General features: G+C 46.8%; 1 protein-coding gene across 1 annotated transcript in view; it reads right to left on the bottom strand.

The window, feature by feature from the left end:
- Positions 1-18,152, bottom strand: part of LOC119450625 (uncharacterized) — a 68,746-nt gene that overhangs the window by 29,976 nt on the left and 20,618 nt on the right. The window contains exons 2-3 of the mRNA XM_037714126.2: positions 16,352-16,447; positions 12,319-12,357 (exon numbers count right to left, since the gene is read on the bottom strand). Coding sequence (XP_037570054.1) covers positions 12,319-12,357; positions 16,352-16,447 — 135 coding nt within the window. The remainder of the gene's footprint in view (positions 1-12,318; positions 12,358-16,351; positions 16,448-18,152) is intronic.

Here is an 18,152-nt window from a genome sequence, read left to right as displayed (position 1 = left end):
CTAGCCCATTGCGCTTGTCATGTAATGTCATTTTAATTTAGTTTGCTGTTACCGGTAAGCTGAACCAACCGCTGAGTAGGATGAGCTTAGCACTTAGGCGAGGATGACAGAAGAAGGTGAATACGTCATTGCGGCCTCAGTAATCACAGAACAAGATGTTGGCCTTCAGAATAACACACGGGTGTAATGTCCTATCGTTTGCGCCTTTAAATAAATAACTTCTAAATGTGGCCTGTATGTGCAGCATATGTATTTTTGCGTCCTAATTAACTGGTAGTTTGGACCGAATTTTTTTATGCTGTTTCACTTGGTTCTTGGCAAATCTATCTGTCCTAATTAAGACCACAAGAATGTTTAATACGTAGAATTTTGCCGTCTTCAGTTTTTTTGCTCACATTGACTTCCATACTTTGCAACAGCTAGGATAATAAATTCAAATTAAATGCTGCATCTGGCTTATGCTTTCTCTTGGTTCTGGAGTTCATGTTACAAGAAGAAAAAAAATGACACCATCTTCCCGTAGGGGAACCCTGAGTAGTATGCGAAGCAGCCATGGGGTCGACTCGAGGTAGTTTTATCAGCTGTATAAACTTGGACATGCAGCAGCACCAGCAACGCGCAGAACTGTTGTCGACGCCGTCGACGTTTTGCCCGCGTTCGCACCGAACGCGCACGGCGTTAGTGTCTGTTGCCGGTGCCTCTGGGGCGCCTACCGTCGCGCCTCTAACCTAAATTGCTTCGCATTATCGCGCGCGGAGCCGCAGTTGTTGCCATTCGTTGCGCAATCCGGAGAGGAGCGTCGGAGAGGAGAGGAGAAATGCCGAGAGGAGAGGAGATGAGACAAGAAGAGGAGGGGGAGGAGTATGCGCATGCGCAGTAGGGGTGTGGACGCACGGCGGTTGGATGGATGGAGGGAGGTAGGGAGGGAGAGAGTGACATAGCCCCGAGCATAAGATGCTTCGCATCTAAAACAACAAAGGACTGCGATCAAAAAGTGTTAATAAGAATTGGACGTACGGAAGCCTTGTTCACAACACGAACTGCTCGAAACGACGGCATTCTGCGTATGCAGGCGGGATATTGCCATCGTTGCGATACAGCGTTTTTTTCTGTAGTTTTTTGTAGTCTGGATAGCAAGGGATTCGAGAAACTCCCTTCAAATCCACTTTCCTTAGCAATTATAGAAGCCTTGTCTCGTCGGTGGCATATTCAGACTACCACGTGCTCCGCAAGTGCAATAGAAACGACATTGTTTCTTCACTTCTGATTCATTTCTAATTCATATCTTTGACATAGATTTCTTGCTTCAAGCGCTTTCAGAATGACTGCTTTCGCTGATGTAAAGATAGTCGCGATTCGTGCAGGCCGTTCTGTATACAATGATTGGAACGTATATTCTGCATCTTCACATCTGCCTGTTCATGCTGAAACTAGCGGGCCTAAACGTGGGACATTGACTTCATAGGGTTTCAGAACAATTGCGATGGCCTTGCTCACTCAAGGGACATAGGCGAGGGTCGTGCGAGCTCGAGGGCGCGCGTGGCCGGCAATGTGGCAGGCCTCAACGATATTTCATGGAACGGATGAACAATTCCGGTTACGCTCACTCGGACGTAATCTGTGCAAGTCATTGTCAGAAATCTGGTCGCCAGGATTAAAGCAAAAATTTTACAGCGATCCTGGCAAATTTGCTGTATCTCAGGACGCTCAGGGCAGTGGCGTATCAGGTGGGTGTGGGTGACCAGGCTTCCGCCTCCATCCCCTCCAACTTGTTTTTAGTTTTACGGCCGGCGCCCTGCCCCCTTTTGTGTCTGGCACGTCGCCTATTAACAAAGGCGCGTATCCTTCGAACGTGCGGCTATTATGGGCATTCGCGTCTCAACGCTTCTACGACTCCTGAGAGCTTAAAAAGAACGAAGTACCGCAGTCAAGGCGATCGCGGTGCTTTAGCTCCCCCACCCCCGAAAAAAATATCCGGCCTACGTCGCGAACATTCTGAGTGCGGTTACCCCGGAAGTGTTTCATTCGTTGCGTAGAACATCGTTCAAGTTGACCAGTGACCTCGCTTGGCCGCGCGTCCTTGAGTCGACGCTGTCATTCAACCTGTCCCCAAGAGGAGGCCTTGTCACGTGTTCTGAAACCCTATGACGCGTGGCGCATATATGTTCCTGCCTGCACGTTGCATCATGAACTGGTACACGTGAAGGACACGGTGTAGAATTTTTTTTCGGCGCAAACTGCTACTACGTTTAAATCAACAAAAGATGCAATTTAGAAAAAGGGCTTGCAGCATGCGTATGATGCGAAAACGAAAAATGTCGCTTGCGACGTACTTGCTGAGGACGTGGCAGCCTCCAACCATGGTACTGACCTTCTTGGACAAGGCTGTCGTTATCGCCAAAAATCCGGATTTCACGGAAATATCTCGGGGGCTTGCTACCGAGGCTACATGTAAGGCCGAATCACAGCGATGGCATTATTGCATCTGCATACGGAAGATACGTAGGTCGCATTTCTAACAGTTACTGCTTGCAAACAAGGCTGCGGTATAAATGAGTGGGAACTCTTATCAGTCATATGGCTGGATGGATGGAAAACTTTAATGGACGTCCTGAGGTACGCGACTCAGCGCGCAGCGGGCCGCTCCCACGTTGGGACAGTCAGGCCATGCCCGACCACCGCATCGTGGGCCCTCTGGACCGCCCATATATAGTTGCGCCCCGGCATCGGGGCTCTTGATAGCTGAGAGCCACTTGTCCTCATTTATTTGTTCCGTGCCTCGTAACGAGGGGCAACGCCAGAGCATATGGTCTAAGCTAGCGAAGTCATTGCAGTGCCTGCAAGAACTACTGACATAAGTGCCTGGATAAAGCTTGTTTAATAAAGCCAGGCTGGGATACGAGCCTGCTTGCAGTAATCTGAGGGTCAATGCCTGCGCTCTATTTAACTTCTTGTGGGGAAGGGGAAAGTCTCTCCTGCCGAGATAAAAGTGCTGCGTAATTTCATTATATGTTGTCGGATGATCTCTGTTCTCCACCACTCCTGGCCGGCTGGGGAGTTCTCTATGGTCGCGGAAAGCGAGACCTCGCGCCTTGGAGTGGGCCAGCTAGTTGAGGTTTGTGGGGCCTCCCATGATGGATCCCATGTGAGCGGTGAACCACGTGAGAGTGTGGGTGGCGATGCTTTTGCCGTCGAGGATGCGACAGGCTTCCTTACACACGGCGCCAATGCTGAAGGCGCGGATGGCTGCCCTGGAGTCGTTGAAAATGTTGGCATGTTTCTCGTCCAGGAGGGCCAAGGCAATGGCCACTTGCACGGCCACACATGATGACGTGCTTCGTACCGAAGCTGCGTTAATGGTCGAACCTTTGTGGTTGATGGACACTACTGCGAAATTTTTGCTGTTGCCATATTGGGCCGCGTCAACGAAGCAGCTGCCGCCAGGGAGTTCTGTCGCCCGGCGTAGGAGCGCCACGGCCCTGGCCTTCCTTCTTTCCACGTTGCGCTGGGGATGCATATTGCGCGGGGCTGGGGATATGATGATGTGGTCTTTCTGCTCTTTCGGAAGGCCCTGGTAGGAGTCTTCGACCTTAGCCGTCATATCAGTCATATGCAATAAAGTCTTTTTATAGTGAAGCTGAAGGGGGAGCCAAAATTACGTTATTATATTCATTGCTGCCGTTCACTGCAATATATGCGCAATGTCGCACGCAAATTTCAACTTGTATAGAAGAAGACGGCTTTTCGGCCAGCAGAACCGCTACATCGCCACGTGCTCGCTGAACCTCTAATAAAACAGCAAAAGAAACTTCGGCGTCCTTAACACACCACTTCTTAGCATCTGACACGATTTCCTTTACAACAGCTGCCTTCTGTTTCAATGTGCTGATCTTTCGTTACCGCTTTTTGTTGGGTCGTCTCTAGCATCGCGAAACCGGCGAAACGGCGACGCGGTTCAATAGGTTGCACGCTGCGACACCAACAATGTTCGTCGTGTGCGAGCAGCACGTGGTACGCACAGGGAGGCGTGGCCTCTGAAATTGCACCGGCGCAATCTCCGAGGCCATGCCTATAGCTGCACTAACTAGCCTGCGCGGTGCCGCAGTTCGAGGAATTGCGCTGGCGATCTAGAGTCTCCTTATGCGCAACTACGCGTAGTGGTGACAAGGACCAGTGTTCGACGGTGGATTCAACGCAAATATGTAAACGTTTTAAACATCGGCAACGAATGTGTGCTCTGCCCTGCGGAAAGCAGAAGCGAGCCTGCAAGGGTCGGGCATTTCTTTTATCGGAGAAAACTGAAGTTTGGTGTATCTATTGGCAGGATAATTTTACTTCGTTGAAACGAGGTTGTAAAAACATGGATATCTTCGGGGATTTTAGCGGGAATCTTATTTTGTTGTATACAATTTGTTATATCATTTCTTATGTCATTTGTTATATCCCGTTTCGTTATAACGAAGTTTCACCGTAACATATTTATTAATCTTTTGTCTTACCTTCCAATTACAGGTGCGAAATCTGAGGTCAAGCATCATTGGAAAACGCAGAATTTTCTGCGGGTGCATCAGCCTGTGCAAATGTCTAAGTGAGTTCCCTGAATCGTGAAGTGACCAATTTGTTGTAACAGACAGCCACAAGGCAAAACTCTACGAGGTACATTAGAAACATTTTATTTATGTAGTGGCGTGTTACTGATTTATTAAAAATTCTTTGAAACCTTTGACCACTTTAGCGCTTCATTTGTGTGAAGAATCATGCTTTATGTTAAGCGTACGTGGCTTTGACACGTGTTTATCGCTTTTGTGGCTTTGCCAATATTTCAGTGGTGCTATCGTGGATTGTAAGAAATAGGGCCATAGGGATTGGTGCTGTCGGTAAAGCCAACCTTTTTTCAATATTGCGAGGAATACGAACATCCTCATTGATTTTCCTATGTAGCAGATAACAGGGAGACACTCAATTCCTTTATAATAAATGCCATAATGGAAGGGTGTTTTGTGTATCTAAATTCTTGTGCGTGCCAAACATCCATGCCAGGAAAAGTTCTGTAATAGTGTTGCAGGAGTCTTTGATATTATTCCATCTGCATGTCTAGATCAGTGTTGACAAGGTAAGTAAAATGATATTGGGTCTTCCCGGACCATAATGGGCAGTGTATGCCGTTTCTAGCAAGATCACTGAAGCTAAGCGACATTTCGTTGGATAGTTGACATAGGAAGGAGACAGACCATCTGGATTGTAATATGACTTAATTTTAGCTTCTAGAGACTATTTATAATGTGCAAGTGCTTCCCCTAGCTCACAATAGATTTGGTGTTGAACTAAAGTTTAGAGAGGTCAAGTCCGTTGTACTTTATATAGTATGCATATATTCACAGTCCCCATAGTTTATTGCTTATTTGTTTCTTCACTTTTTTTCCAAAAAATGAAGACTTGGTAACTTTATGGAATACATTGTGTTGAAATAACCTACGTCGTGTTCAGATTTCACGTCCTCTGCACTTTACACTAAGTATATTTACACTCACTATCTTTTGCACATACTGTAAAACAAATGAGGCTTAATTAGACAAATACGAGTGGCTAGAAACGGTCATGCCTTAGTTTGCCAGTAGATGTTTAAAGCATTTAAAAACGCTTTCAAGACATTCTCAAAACGTCCAGCAGAACGTTTTGTAGCCGTTTTCAAAACGTTCCCAAGATGTCTTGCAAGACGTCCTCTAGCCGTCTTTAGGACGTCTACCAGACGTCTTGCAAGACGTCTGATATCCCAAATTTGGTGGTGCATTAGAGGGTCTTACAGACGGCTACAAGACGTTTTAAGACGTACGACAAAATCTTGGTAAGATGTCTTGAAGAATTTCTTAATATCCTTGCCAAAACGTCTCCACGACATCTTGTAAACATTCAAAATGGCTTTCAAGACGTTCTCCTTATCCTGTCAAGACGTCTCGAAGACGGCTTATAGACCAATGTGTGTTCAGTGGGATGATTGTCGTTTGGAAGTTGTCGGAGCATAGTGCTTGCACTTCTGAGTTCGGGTGAGCACTTGGCGATTATATCGCCTAGTGCTCATTTGCACTGCAGCTTCTTTTTAATGGTTGTGCGAGAAATCAGAGCGATCAATGAAGAGCGATCAGAGCCCATTGAATTGGGGGAGCGGGGCACCCCACAGGGAGCAGTGTTATCACCACTCCTGTTTAATCTGGCCTTACTGCCACTGCCACGATTGCTAGACCAAATCGAAGGAATCGGACACGCGTTCTACGCAGACGATGCTACTATATGGACGCAGCGAGCGGGCTCCGACGGCTGGATGGAGGAGACACGTGCACGAGTACGCGAAGACCTGTGGACTCAGCTGCGCGCCGCAGAAGTCGGAACTCCTCGTAATCCAACCAGGAATGCCCCGCAAGCAGCCCCCACCAGACATCTGCATCCAAATTGACGGCACCACAGTCATACCGACGGACACATGCAGAATTCTCGGACTCCTAATACAAGACAATGGCAAAGCACACGCCACCATCGCCAAGATGAAGACCAGCGCGGAGAAGATCTTAGCCATGCTGACAAGGGTTTCAACTAGAGACAGATGACTCAAGGAAGACGACGCCCTCAGACTAGTGCAGGCATTCATAACATACGGGATAACATATTCGGCCCTGTATCTCAATCTAGACAGGACTCAAAAGAATACACTCGATACCATCATCAGAAAGGCCACCAAGCAAGCCCTCGGCCTACCCATCTATTCGTCGACCTAGCACCTTCAAGCCATAGGGGCACACAACACAGTCGACGAACTCATAGAAGCCCACCTGTCTAACCAGCGACTCCGCCTGAGCCAGACAAATCATGGCAGCGCGGTGCTGGATAAGATAGGGTGGCGCAAGGAGAGAGCAACAATAAAGAGGTACATCCCAACTGAATGGATGACGACAATCACCACCAAGCCCTTACCCCGAAACATGACGCCGGAGAAAAATGATGGCAGGAGAGAAGCCAGAGCTCAGGCGATTAATTCCAAAATGCAGCGGTTGGAGGGAGTCCTATACGTGGATGCGTCCCTCGTCAAGGGCAGCAGCAAAGCAGCGGTGGTGCTAACCGACGGGGAACGGTTGATAAACAGCGCTGCAGTCAACACCAGAGAGTCAGCGACAGCAGTGGAAGTGGCCATAGCCCTGGCGCTCGTCCAACCGGGCGCCAGGGTAGTGCTTACCTACTCCAAAAGAGCTTACGGCGGCTTCAGGAAAGGGTGATCTCCTCAGAGGCAGCTGCGATATTAACGAAGAAAAGGGCACCGAAGCGAGCCGTAGAGCTCGTATGGGTGCCTGCCCACACAGAGGTAGCCGGCAACGTCATAGCCGATTACCATACCCGAGCGATGGCCCTCCGGGCAGGGCAGGACGCCGACACCACCAACCCGGTGCTCACGTACAGAGAGATTACCTCCGAGTATAGGGAGGATCGGCGCACCTTCCCCGAGCCGCAGCGCACCCTGAGCAGAGAACAACAAACAATCATCAGGCACATTCAGGCGGGTTCACTTACCCACCCTGCCCTGATGAATAAATTCTACCCAGAAACCGAAGACGACATTTGTCCATTTTCACAAACAACACAGGCACCCTCGCACAGATCCTGATCGAGTGCACTTCACTCAAATCCCCTATACCCTCCATCCCCCCTCCGTCCCCCACTACCCCACCTCATGAGTGATGGGAGACCTTACAGTCCAGCCCCCCCCCCCCCCCCCCTGTCGGTTCCAGCTCGCGCTGGCGGCTAGGGGCCAGGAGCTGCTGGCCGTATATGGGTCCTGAAACCAGGGAACCACCCCGTCCGACGTCTGAGAAGACGCCGTCATTTGAGCTGAATAAATTTTTTTCTACTTTCTACTCGATTGTTGTGGCCTCTGTAGAGAATTCCGTGACAGTCTTGGACGGGTTACGTGTGAACGCGTCAAATAGTTCTTGTTTCACGCTACGCATAAAAAATTGACTTTATCTTCATCCATCATGTCGGGGTCGGCGTGGAGAAAAAAATGGGTCATTTCTTCCATGAAGATGGTGATGTTCTCCTTGGGCAGCTGCCTTCGGGATGGCAGTAGAAGTGCGGTCTTTTCTCCTCTACCGACGGTGGCAATGGTCTTCGCGAAATTGCTTCGAAACAGGTTCCACGACGTTAGAGTGGTAATCCGGTTCTTGAATCATGTCCGCGCATTATCGTCCATCGACAAATAGACACTCCGTAACTTATCATCGCGGTTCTAGTTGTAGAACGTCGCGAACCTTTCGTAAGTCGCAAGCCATGTTTCCAAGTCTTCAGTCGATGCTCTGCGGAATGTCGGTGATTTCTTCGGTTGCTGTAGCGTGAGCGGTGCAGACGACGCTAGTCTGTATTGTGGAAGTTGACATCGCGGTGAGATTATGGGCCTGGGGTAAAAGTTCCTACTCCGGCGGCAATTGTCGTAGCCTAGCTTTTGTAGGCTAGCGCGCTGGTCCATAGTGACGTGGACGATATCTTCGTGGTTCGGGCTTGCATCATGGCGTCGTAAGGGTGTGCGGTACATGAACGCAGAAGCACCTCCACCGCATGTCACATTGTCGTGACGGCGTGACTGTCATAAGCTTGACTAGAATACGTTAACTCTTTATTGGGTGAACATGTTCCAAGGATAACAAGTGGCACTCAAAGAACAACGATCGCGGCGAGCGCAGTCGGTGATCGTCGAAATCTGGTCCGCGGGTCCAGCGTGCCGTCTTTTATACATGACTCGCCCAACTTTCGAGCGTAATCGCTGGTGCCAACAGGTCTTTCAGAAAATACTACACAATTCGTGTGGCGCATACAATCTGATTATACAAAGCTCGGCAAGAACACAGACAACAAATAGAATCAAAGATAGCATTAGAGCAAGTTCCAAATCATCCAGGCGCTTTTTGCACTGAGCGATAGCTTTTAGGTGGTAGTCCCCGAAAAGATGTTAAATGAGTATGCCTGTCAATACCAAAGCGCACTGCATTAGTAGTTTAACGGGCCTATTCACGAGACATTTTCACATCTCCATAACTGCACTCAAAACAAACTGAAAGTATAAACAGTTTCTTCTAACTTCAAAGGAACTCAATAAAATAATAACATCATGGCAAAACTTTTGTAGAGGAACGGCTGGGAAAGCTGTAGCACAAGCATACACCGCGTAACGCTTTTAGCACTATATCGCAGTGCTCCGTGAGACCTGTACAGCAAAAAGATAAAGCGATTATATCGCTACCAACGTCTGCACATACCACGATTTGCACTTTCAAAATACAACGATTAGACAATTGTCTGAGGGTGCATACATACGGATCATCGTGTAACCTTATACTATCGATGATATTGTAGCGACAGCTACATTCGCCGTATTATCACCGTTTCGTTGTGGCCGGTGGCCGCACCGCGAGCTGAGCCGTTGCCTGGCAATCGCCGCAGCTGGCAGCGCCGCTTGCCGCGCCATCTGGCATGTCATCAGAGGACGAGCCGGTGAACCACGTTGCAACAGAGGAGGAGCCGGCGTTGCATCGTAAATATAGAAGGGGAGGCTCGGTGGGATTCGTCGGCAGATATGGAAAGTGAGTCGGAGAGACTGAAAGAAGCCAGGCTTCGTCGTTGGAACGAAACCAAGAGGAGGCAACGAGCCGAGGAGCCTAGAGGAAGGACGAGCCGCACGCATCGAAAAGCGTCGTAAGTACGAAGCGGCCAGGCGAGTGCATTCAGATGAGGATAGCACCCGAAACGTGTTCAAGTCACTGGACGGCAACCCCTTATCCTCCCGCCTCACCGACCATCGGGCCGTCTTTGTGACAATTGAGAAACTACAACATGAAGACTTTCAAAATAAATGCGTTTCACTTTAAAAATGTCTAGTCTTTAATGTAACCATAACTTAACGAGAAGTAACAACCAAACCTAAACACTCAGACGTACGAAGCTGAACGACAAAGATGTAACCGTAGAGAGAACAAAGCTAAACAATACGATTAAACATACCTCTCGCTACGCACACCCAGGCATAACTGAGTTAAGCCATAGCCAATTTTTTTTATTCACTTGTGTACTTCGATTGCATTGCATCGCTAGGCCTTAATCACCTCAAAAACAAATATTCTTAGGAAACCTTCTACGCGTGAGAGACGAAATAGAGTTTTCATAGCTAGCCGTAGGCAGAAGTTTGTTTATTCATCCTCTGTACTGTAAGTACATTTACAAATAGTGTGCACTTTAATAGATAAATATTCTCAAATTACTAAAACCCTCATATAGCTGGCAATGTTCATTTCCAATATAAAAGAGCTACAAATTATGTCGCATCGTTCCCAAAGCCGAAAACTTATGCCCATCTTTTTCTGTGAAATGCAAGCATTTTTCTCAGTTATCGAGCTCTGACGCGTCATGTACCGACAACCTCTGTCAATACAAGGCATTATTAGAGCAATAATATTTTACGTCGATCGCTCGAGAATGGCAAATGCAAAGGCAAGCAGAGGGGAAGTATATTTTGCTAGAAACCATCGAAGATGATTGGCAGAGTAGCAATAACTTTCTTGTGCATCCTGCTGCGTATTCGCATGCCATCCATTAATTATGAAACCCTTTGGTTGCATCAGCAGACAGACGAAGAGACCATCTCGCTGCTAATCATAATGCGATATGATACCACGACACTGTATATCTTGCTGTCTTTACTGCACCCCAGTTGAAACTCCGTAGCAATCCCCAGAACTCCTAGAAACCTGGAGGGATATTCTGTAAGTGTCCACCTGGTGGACACTTACACAATGCTCCCCTGGTTGCAATCTCTCTGCAACGGCTATCCATCATGCGGCCGCGCTCAACGCAGAGATGTTTGTTTCGAATGGGGTGCTAACGCTTCGATATATCTAAGGCTACATAACCCTTGTGTCATGGCCCATCCAGTTCTCGGGGATCGGCCATCAATGGGCCCAGTCCAACATCCCATAACGCAGTGCCGAAGTTGTCTATTCGTGCACTTAACTAATGACAAATACCTGGTGCCCTTAGGCGGTCCTTTAAGCCAGCCAGCTGCCAGCAGCATGTTATTTATTCGAGCACATGCCCTGTAGCCCATGCTGTCTTCTACGCAATACAGCAGCCTGGACATGACATGTGTAACAAGGAAGTAGACAACTTGGGTGACTGGGTATGTGGCACTGTTTACTGTAAAACATTGTCCTACCATTCATTGCAACCAAAGAAGGTAAGAAAACATGTCGAGTTAAAATTACGTGTCACCATACGACCAATGCTGTAGACAACAAAGCTCACATGAGTCTACCCGTAAAAGCTACGTATAGAGCTGTTGTAGTATATCGTATAATAGGCTACAACTAAGATGCCGCGCACATTATGCACTCATGTCGTCATTTTCAAGTGTAATAAAAAATGTCGCAGTTTCGCCCGAAAGGCAAAGCATCAATTGCGATAGCAAATTAGTAGAGAGCTATTCGGAGTAGGGATAGTAGTTTTATCGGCTGAATAAACTTGGACACATTCGTTAACTGAATTAACAAGCGTGGTGTCAGCGCGCACAAGCAAACATGAATAGATCACACTGAATGACCACAGACGACTGTCAAAATGCTGGCAGCAAGCGCAGTCGCCGCTGCGGGCGAAGGTTCGCGCGGTCTATCGCTTCAACGGAAACTGAGCGGCGAATGCACAGCGCATACAAGGTCAGAGCCGTGTGGAGATAAGAGACGGTGCGGGCGACCGCCACCGCCGGGCAAAGTCCAGAGGAGTTGTGCAGAGGAGAAGTTGTTGGCAGAGGACAAGCTGCCCCCTCCCTCCCTCTCGCGCTGCCTTCCCGCTTTCTTACTTTCGCGTGGGAGATTGAGTGGCCAGTTCTCCTTGCGCCCGGTTGCAAGATAAGCATTTGGTGAAGCAGCACGATGTCGCCCCGCCTCCCTCCCTCCCTCCCATAACCCCACGGCCTTTTGCGCGACGGTCGCGTTTGCTTTCTGCAGTGCGTTCGCTCTCAGTGATAGCACGCGTCCCCCGCGCGCTTTCACTCGCGCATACGGTGCCCCTGGCGACGATTTTATCGCCCTTGGACTTTATACGGAACCTCACGGCGACAGTTACGGCGACGCCGACAGCAGAAATCCGGTTAAAGTGTCCATATAATTGCTATCACAATAAAAAGGCCGTCATAGTTTGATGTAGCATTTGGTCTCAGTAAATTTAATTGACAGGTTGTATAATGCCTTGAGTAACAACCCAGTTATAATAATAGAGATTAAGGTAACTCACGTTGATCAGGCTCCGGAACTTTCTGTGATCCTCCCTTTTCTGAAAATACGTAGCATGAGCAGCAGTTTAGTACCTTGACGGGATTTGTATGTTGTATCAGACAAACAAAAATATCAGTATAGGGATACTGAAATCATCTTTTGTAGCAATTCCTCCACAATTCTAAGAGCTATATGTGGAAAGCTTATGCAATTATCAAATGCATTTACGCTTTTTTGTTGCCTGGATAGCTATGTTATTGATAACTGCGTTATCAAGTTAGCCTAGCTGTTCCTTGAATAAAATTATTTATTTAGGTACAATAAAGGGGCCCTGAATTACTTTTTATTGAAGTGGAAAAAGACATTTGAAGTGAAAATAGGCTATTTCAGAATCACTTTGCCGCAAAAAGTACTTCAATGCGTTCAGCAGAAGCGGAGTTATCGGCAATTAAACACGGCCTTCATTGTGCTCCCCTTCCTCCTCCAAAGCCTTGCACAACGTAGGCTATGGCAGAGACCTCACTGTGACATCCGAGACGTCACCGTGGCGTGCAGTTCAAATTTCCGATTTGGTGCCTACGCCGCGCTAAACGTAAGCCAAACGAGGCTGTCCTCAGAGAGCCGCAGTGTGCTTAGCCACTGGACTCGTGGCGGCACCTCGCGGCGGCCGCGGTGTAGCCGACCTCAACGACCACTAGCAGTCCCGTATTGGAGTGCGCTTTATGGCGAAATAAAGCGCAAAGAAAAGATCGAGGATCATGGGGTTTTTCAAACGAAAGCGTTTCAGAAAAAGGTGAGTTCGTGCTCCGCTTGCGAGCTCCACGGACGCGTACGACAGCAGAACTTGGCTGAGATGTTCAGAACAGCGTATGCTACCCGCGGACTATGTTATTTCACCAAGCCCGAGGGGTAGTTCAGGGCCCCTTTAAAACTCTAACCGGCGAAACAGTACCCTTGCGCCGCAATACAGCTAGCTCTTGAAGTGTTTCTGCTACTTCAGGAATACGTCCTTGAAGTGTTGTTTCCTCTACGAGTCGTGAATCTCTTGCTATTCGCGCTTCATTTCAGCAGTTGCGTCAAAATAGCCGCTATTGAGTACTTTCTGAATTTTGGGAAGACAGCGAAGTAAGCGGTAGCCAAATCTGGCGAGTAGGGTGTGTTTGGAAGAGATGATTGTTTCCGTCGAGAAACTAGCTTGTGTGGATAAATATTTGGCAAGCGCCATTGTCATGGTGCAGCATCCAGATTCTCGTGCACCATCGATAGGGATGTTTACTCCAGAAGTCCTGGCTGAAAGCGCTAAACCTTGGCTGTAAAATCGCTGTGGATAACTTGGTCATTAAGAACAAATAACCTATGGCCAGTGTTGTGAATGTTGAAAAAAGTTCACCGAGGATTACGATACTCCCAAATGCGAAATTTGGGTGCAGCTAAATGCGTGTTTCATTTCGCGATATATTGGCTGGCGCGGACAATCTGTCTCGTGCGGCACTTTGGAAACGTAGCAATGTGTGGCACGACTGCCTGGCTAATCGGGGGATCATGAGAGGCAGCGCGTGGGTAACGCGTGGGCTCGATTCACAGCAGCCGCTACAGACAGACCTCCTCTCATGCAGCGCTTTGTTTCCTTATATAGTACCAGTGGACGAGCTCGCCGCATGTCTTATTAATTGCGTCATCGGTGAATAGACGATGCGTGCTACTCTGGCGCTATCTCGCAGCGATCGTCATCGCAGAACACCGTCTAGCACGGCACTACGCTTTTCTGCTTAATCTTTGGCCATACCTTCCTCATCCGCTTTCTTCCTCGCGCTCTCTCCTCTATGGCCGTCTTTCATTCCTCACTGCGCTCCGCGTTCGTGCTTTCATCCTCCTATGTGCTCGTTCGCTCGGTTACGCCGAGGGACGCCGAGGTACGGCGACGCTCAACACAGGAACTGGCGCCTAAGAGCTGGGGAAAATTACTTTGCCCAATTTGAAAATTGAGTTAACCCTCGTTCAAAACAAACCTGGCCCACTCCCACAATTGACATGGGCAAACCCAAAATTAATTTGCCCAAGTGAAAAAGTGAGTGGACCCATGTTCAAATCCGACCAGGCCCACTGTCATATTTCATTTGACCCACCTCCAAAATCTGGGCTGCCCACTCTCAAAAGTGGCTTTGCCCAATTAGAAAATTGAGTCGACTCACGTTCAAAACCGACCTGGCCCATTATCTAAATTGACCTGGCCTACCCTAAGAGTTTGGCCTGTCTGCCCCCAAAATTGACTTTGCCCAATTTGAAAATTGAGTTGACCCACGTTCGAAACAGGCCTGGGGTGGCTTACACGAACATTAATAACGCAAATAATAACGAATTTGTTGTTATTTTCATTATTGAAGTTTCGTGCAAGCCGCCCCTTCCCCCCCCCCTCTCAATATTGACTTGGCCCACCTCAAGAATTTGGGCGGCCCACCCCCCAAAATTGCTTTTGCCCTATTCGAAAATTGAGTTGACCCACGTTCAAAACCAACTTGGCAAACTTCCACAATTCACATGGCACACCTTCGAATTGACTTTGCCCAATTCGAGCATATGACCAAGGGATCGCGTCATGTGACCGTCACGGGGCCAAGTAAGAATCTTAAGTTGCAAAGACACATGACCAATTGATGATGTCATGTGACAATGTCGCGTGACATGGACGTTGAAATAGTATGGACTTCAATATTGTCGACACGCCCAGAATGCTTTCGCATTCAATCACGTAAGGACTTAAGTGCCCGTGTACTTTTTGTTTTACTATCGTACGTACATATATTTGATAGAAAAGAATAGAATTAATAAGAAGAGTCTTTAGACTTCGCCGGCATACTGTCCTTTAGTTTGTAAAGTAAGTCTACAATTCCACACCTTAGTAAGTAATAGCAATGCAAAGAAATGAGACAACAAAATCACCCAAATGTTGTGATGCTAGCGTTAGATAATGATGCTAAAAAAATTCGGCAGAGACACTGCTTATGTGTCGGAATGCGAAAGTATTATACTATCATTCGTGAAATGTTTTTTTTTTTGCACGGGTTCCTTGTCAGCGCAAGCACTCGCCTACGTTCTAAGTGCGCCTCGATAATGCCAAATCAAAACACGCGAAGGGCCACAACGCGATCGCTCTCCCGTGAGGAGTTCATAACGCTGTAGAAGGACCGCTCAGCGCCGTTCAATTTCGCAATAATGCTTTTGGACTTAACGAGAGAGCGTTAACGCGGTAGCGTTAAGAGCCCCGTGTTGCAAGAAATCCGATGTTGGTGTTGGCAGCGTTGTCCGTTAGGTAAAATTGCCATATGTCATGTGGTAGTGAGTGAGCAACAACTTTATTATTCGAATGGGTGAGGGTGTGGGGGTTATATTACCACACCACTGGATCACTAATGTTGCTCATACCTTGCCTTACATCATTGACAATGATATTCCGCGAAATTTTGAGAATGTCTGCCCACAAACAAGATGTAATGAAACAAAACCGACAGCGCTTGACTTTTGTTAAATTTTCTCAGACTAAAATCTTAAAAGTGCGAAACAAAAACAGAAACCTGAAAATTTTGCAGTTTTCTTGGTGCTGATTTGCGCGAACTCCGAGATCAGGCCCGCGCATGAGGCCACGTTTCTACGAGAAAGCTTACCTTCATGCATAGCGTGTGCCGCCAGCGTTTCCCGGTAAACATTACGGTTAAATAAGCTGCATTTGCCGGGAAGCGTGAGAAGCGGTCAGGGATCTTTGAATGCTGTCGCGTTCCATTCTTAATTGCGAAGCTTAAGCGTCTTCGAAGTTCTTATTTTATAACCCCATTTTATAAACCCATGACGGGGCGCCACCTCCTCCCCGTTGGCACTCCCTCACGTGTGCAATGACGCACGCGCTACGCACACCATTAGTCAACGAGAGCCGTGAAGCTGCCATGGCAGCATATAAGGCAGCATATGAATCCGACATATTAATTGCATTCACTGCTAGTAATCTCGTGGAAAATGCTTGTTGAAGGAATATATATATACATAATGTTGTCCCTTACCAAATGGGTTCATTGGTATTTCGTTTGGTGATGGAGTTCCTCCTGCTGTGATGCTTCCTGTTGGGGCCGGTGCTATTCCTTGAGGTATGCTATTTCCTGCAGATATGAAGGCCCCAAACAAAAAAAAACTCATTTTTTTCTAACAGCAAGAATGTAAGAGCGATATTGCTAAATATATGAACCCCAGGTAGTACAGTGCGAGAGCAAGCCCACCTGACAAATTTGTTAATTTCAGTTTTGTGATCGTGAACGTAACTTTTAAAAATCAACCCCCCATAAGTATACGCACTCGTATACTTATGGGGAGAGTAAAGTACAGCACATGATCAAATTATGATGGTGAGTGTTCTCTGACAACTCTAATTAATTTCGCCGAAAAGGCAAAATTTTATTCAAGGAAATGAAGGCAAGCTTTTATCTTCCTTTGGATTTCCATTCGGAGCCTCAGCGCCGCTAAGCGACCTCCATAACTGATTATAATATATTTCACATTAAGGATCTCTTAGGGAGCGAGAGAAATTATATGAGCCCGCTGCGTTAAGCGAATGTTTTCGCTTATTTTAAGAGTTACACAGTCCTTATTTTCGAAAGAAAAAACTACGCTACAACATGATATTTTTCGAAACCATGTATAGAGCAATAAGGCCAGGACAAAGAACAGAGGACCGGACACCACTTGTACCACGCGACACCACGTACCACCTGTGGGGCAATTTAAAAAGCTTTCTTTCACATTAGCAGTGATAATTCAGATACTTCGGACGCATTATTTAGTTATTATAGCCTAATTTCTTTGCTTTACGTGGTAATGGTATGGTGGCTGGGCCTCACCGGTATTAACATTCTCTTATACAGAGTACAGCATATGGTAATTAGGTTTTGTGAGCTGCATAACGATGTCTCTTATCTTAACAATCAGCAGCTGTCTGACGCAGAACATTTAATATTTTTGTTAATTACCTAACAAATTTTAGATTTCAATGTTTATATTTCAAGTTTTACATTTAAATGTACTTATTCTGAGAAACTTCTCAAAGCATGACAATTGAAATTGGCACGTGTACTGCACATACTACTGTCTTAAAAAAGGAACGTATTAAATTTTAATTTGTGCACGCAACCTTTCAGAAAACGTTCCGTGTCCCTAGCTATACGGTAAATTTTATTTTACAAGTATAACAGAAAATGTTGTAATCGTCAGATTCATAATGTTGGCTATACAATACACTATAGGCTGCAAAATGTTCATTATAATTTGGGCATTAGTTTTCCAGAAAATGTACATCAAAGATTTTTACACATTCCATAATACAATTTGAGAAAACGCACTTTTATGTTTGCACGTTCACCACAGCTGCTAAAAACGCTCGAGCGCAATGCGCAATACGCAGAAGTTATTTTATTTTCATCATCCTTAAAGTATTTGATGTGGTTAGTTTTCTATTTTCGACATTATTTGATCGCATTGAAGAACTGCGCTTTTCCAACCCTGGTCCTTATCAAGAAAGGGTAGAGTGATGTCATAGAATACACGTTGTTTCATACCACTTGCATTCAGTGCAGCACTTTATGCTGCGTTTTTATTACTGCTTACTACAGATGCGATTTCGGCATATGTGGACACAAACCATCGAAGAAATACCCACTAAAATTCGGCAAGCATCCACCAAGCAGTCACGTGGACGTAATACACTACAGAAGCTTGCTTACTAGAAAAATTTTCAGACACAGCTAACAAACACGTCCACTACTGAATGTATTTTGAATTATAAGTGACATTATTCAATAAAACATGCAAATG

Source organism: Dermacentor silvarum, chromosome 4 (assembly GCF_013339745.2).
Source record: "Dermacentor silvarum isolate Dsil-2018 chromosome 4, BIME_Dsil_1.4, whole genome shotgun sequence".
In the NCBI taxonomy this organism is placed as follows: Eukaryota; Metazoa; Arthropoda; class Arachnida; order Ixodida; family Ixodidae; genus Dermacentor; species Dermacentor silvarum.
The sequence above is the reverse complement of the archived record's forward strand: the minus strand, read 5'-3'. Positions and strand labels throughout refer to the sequence as shown.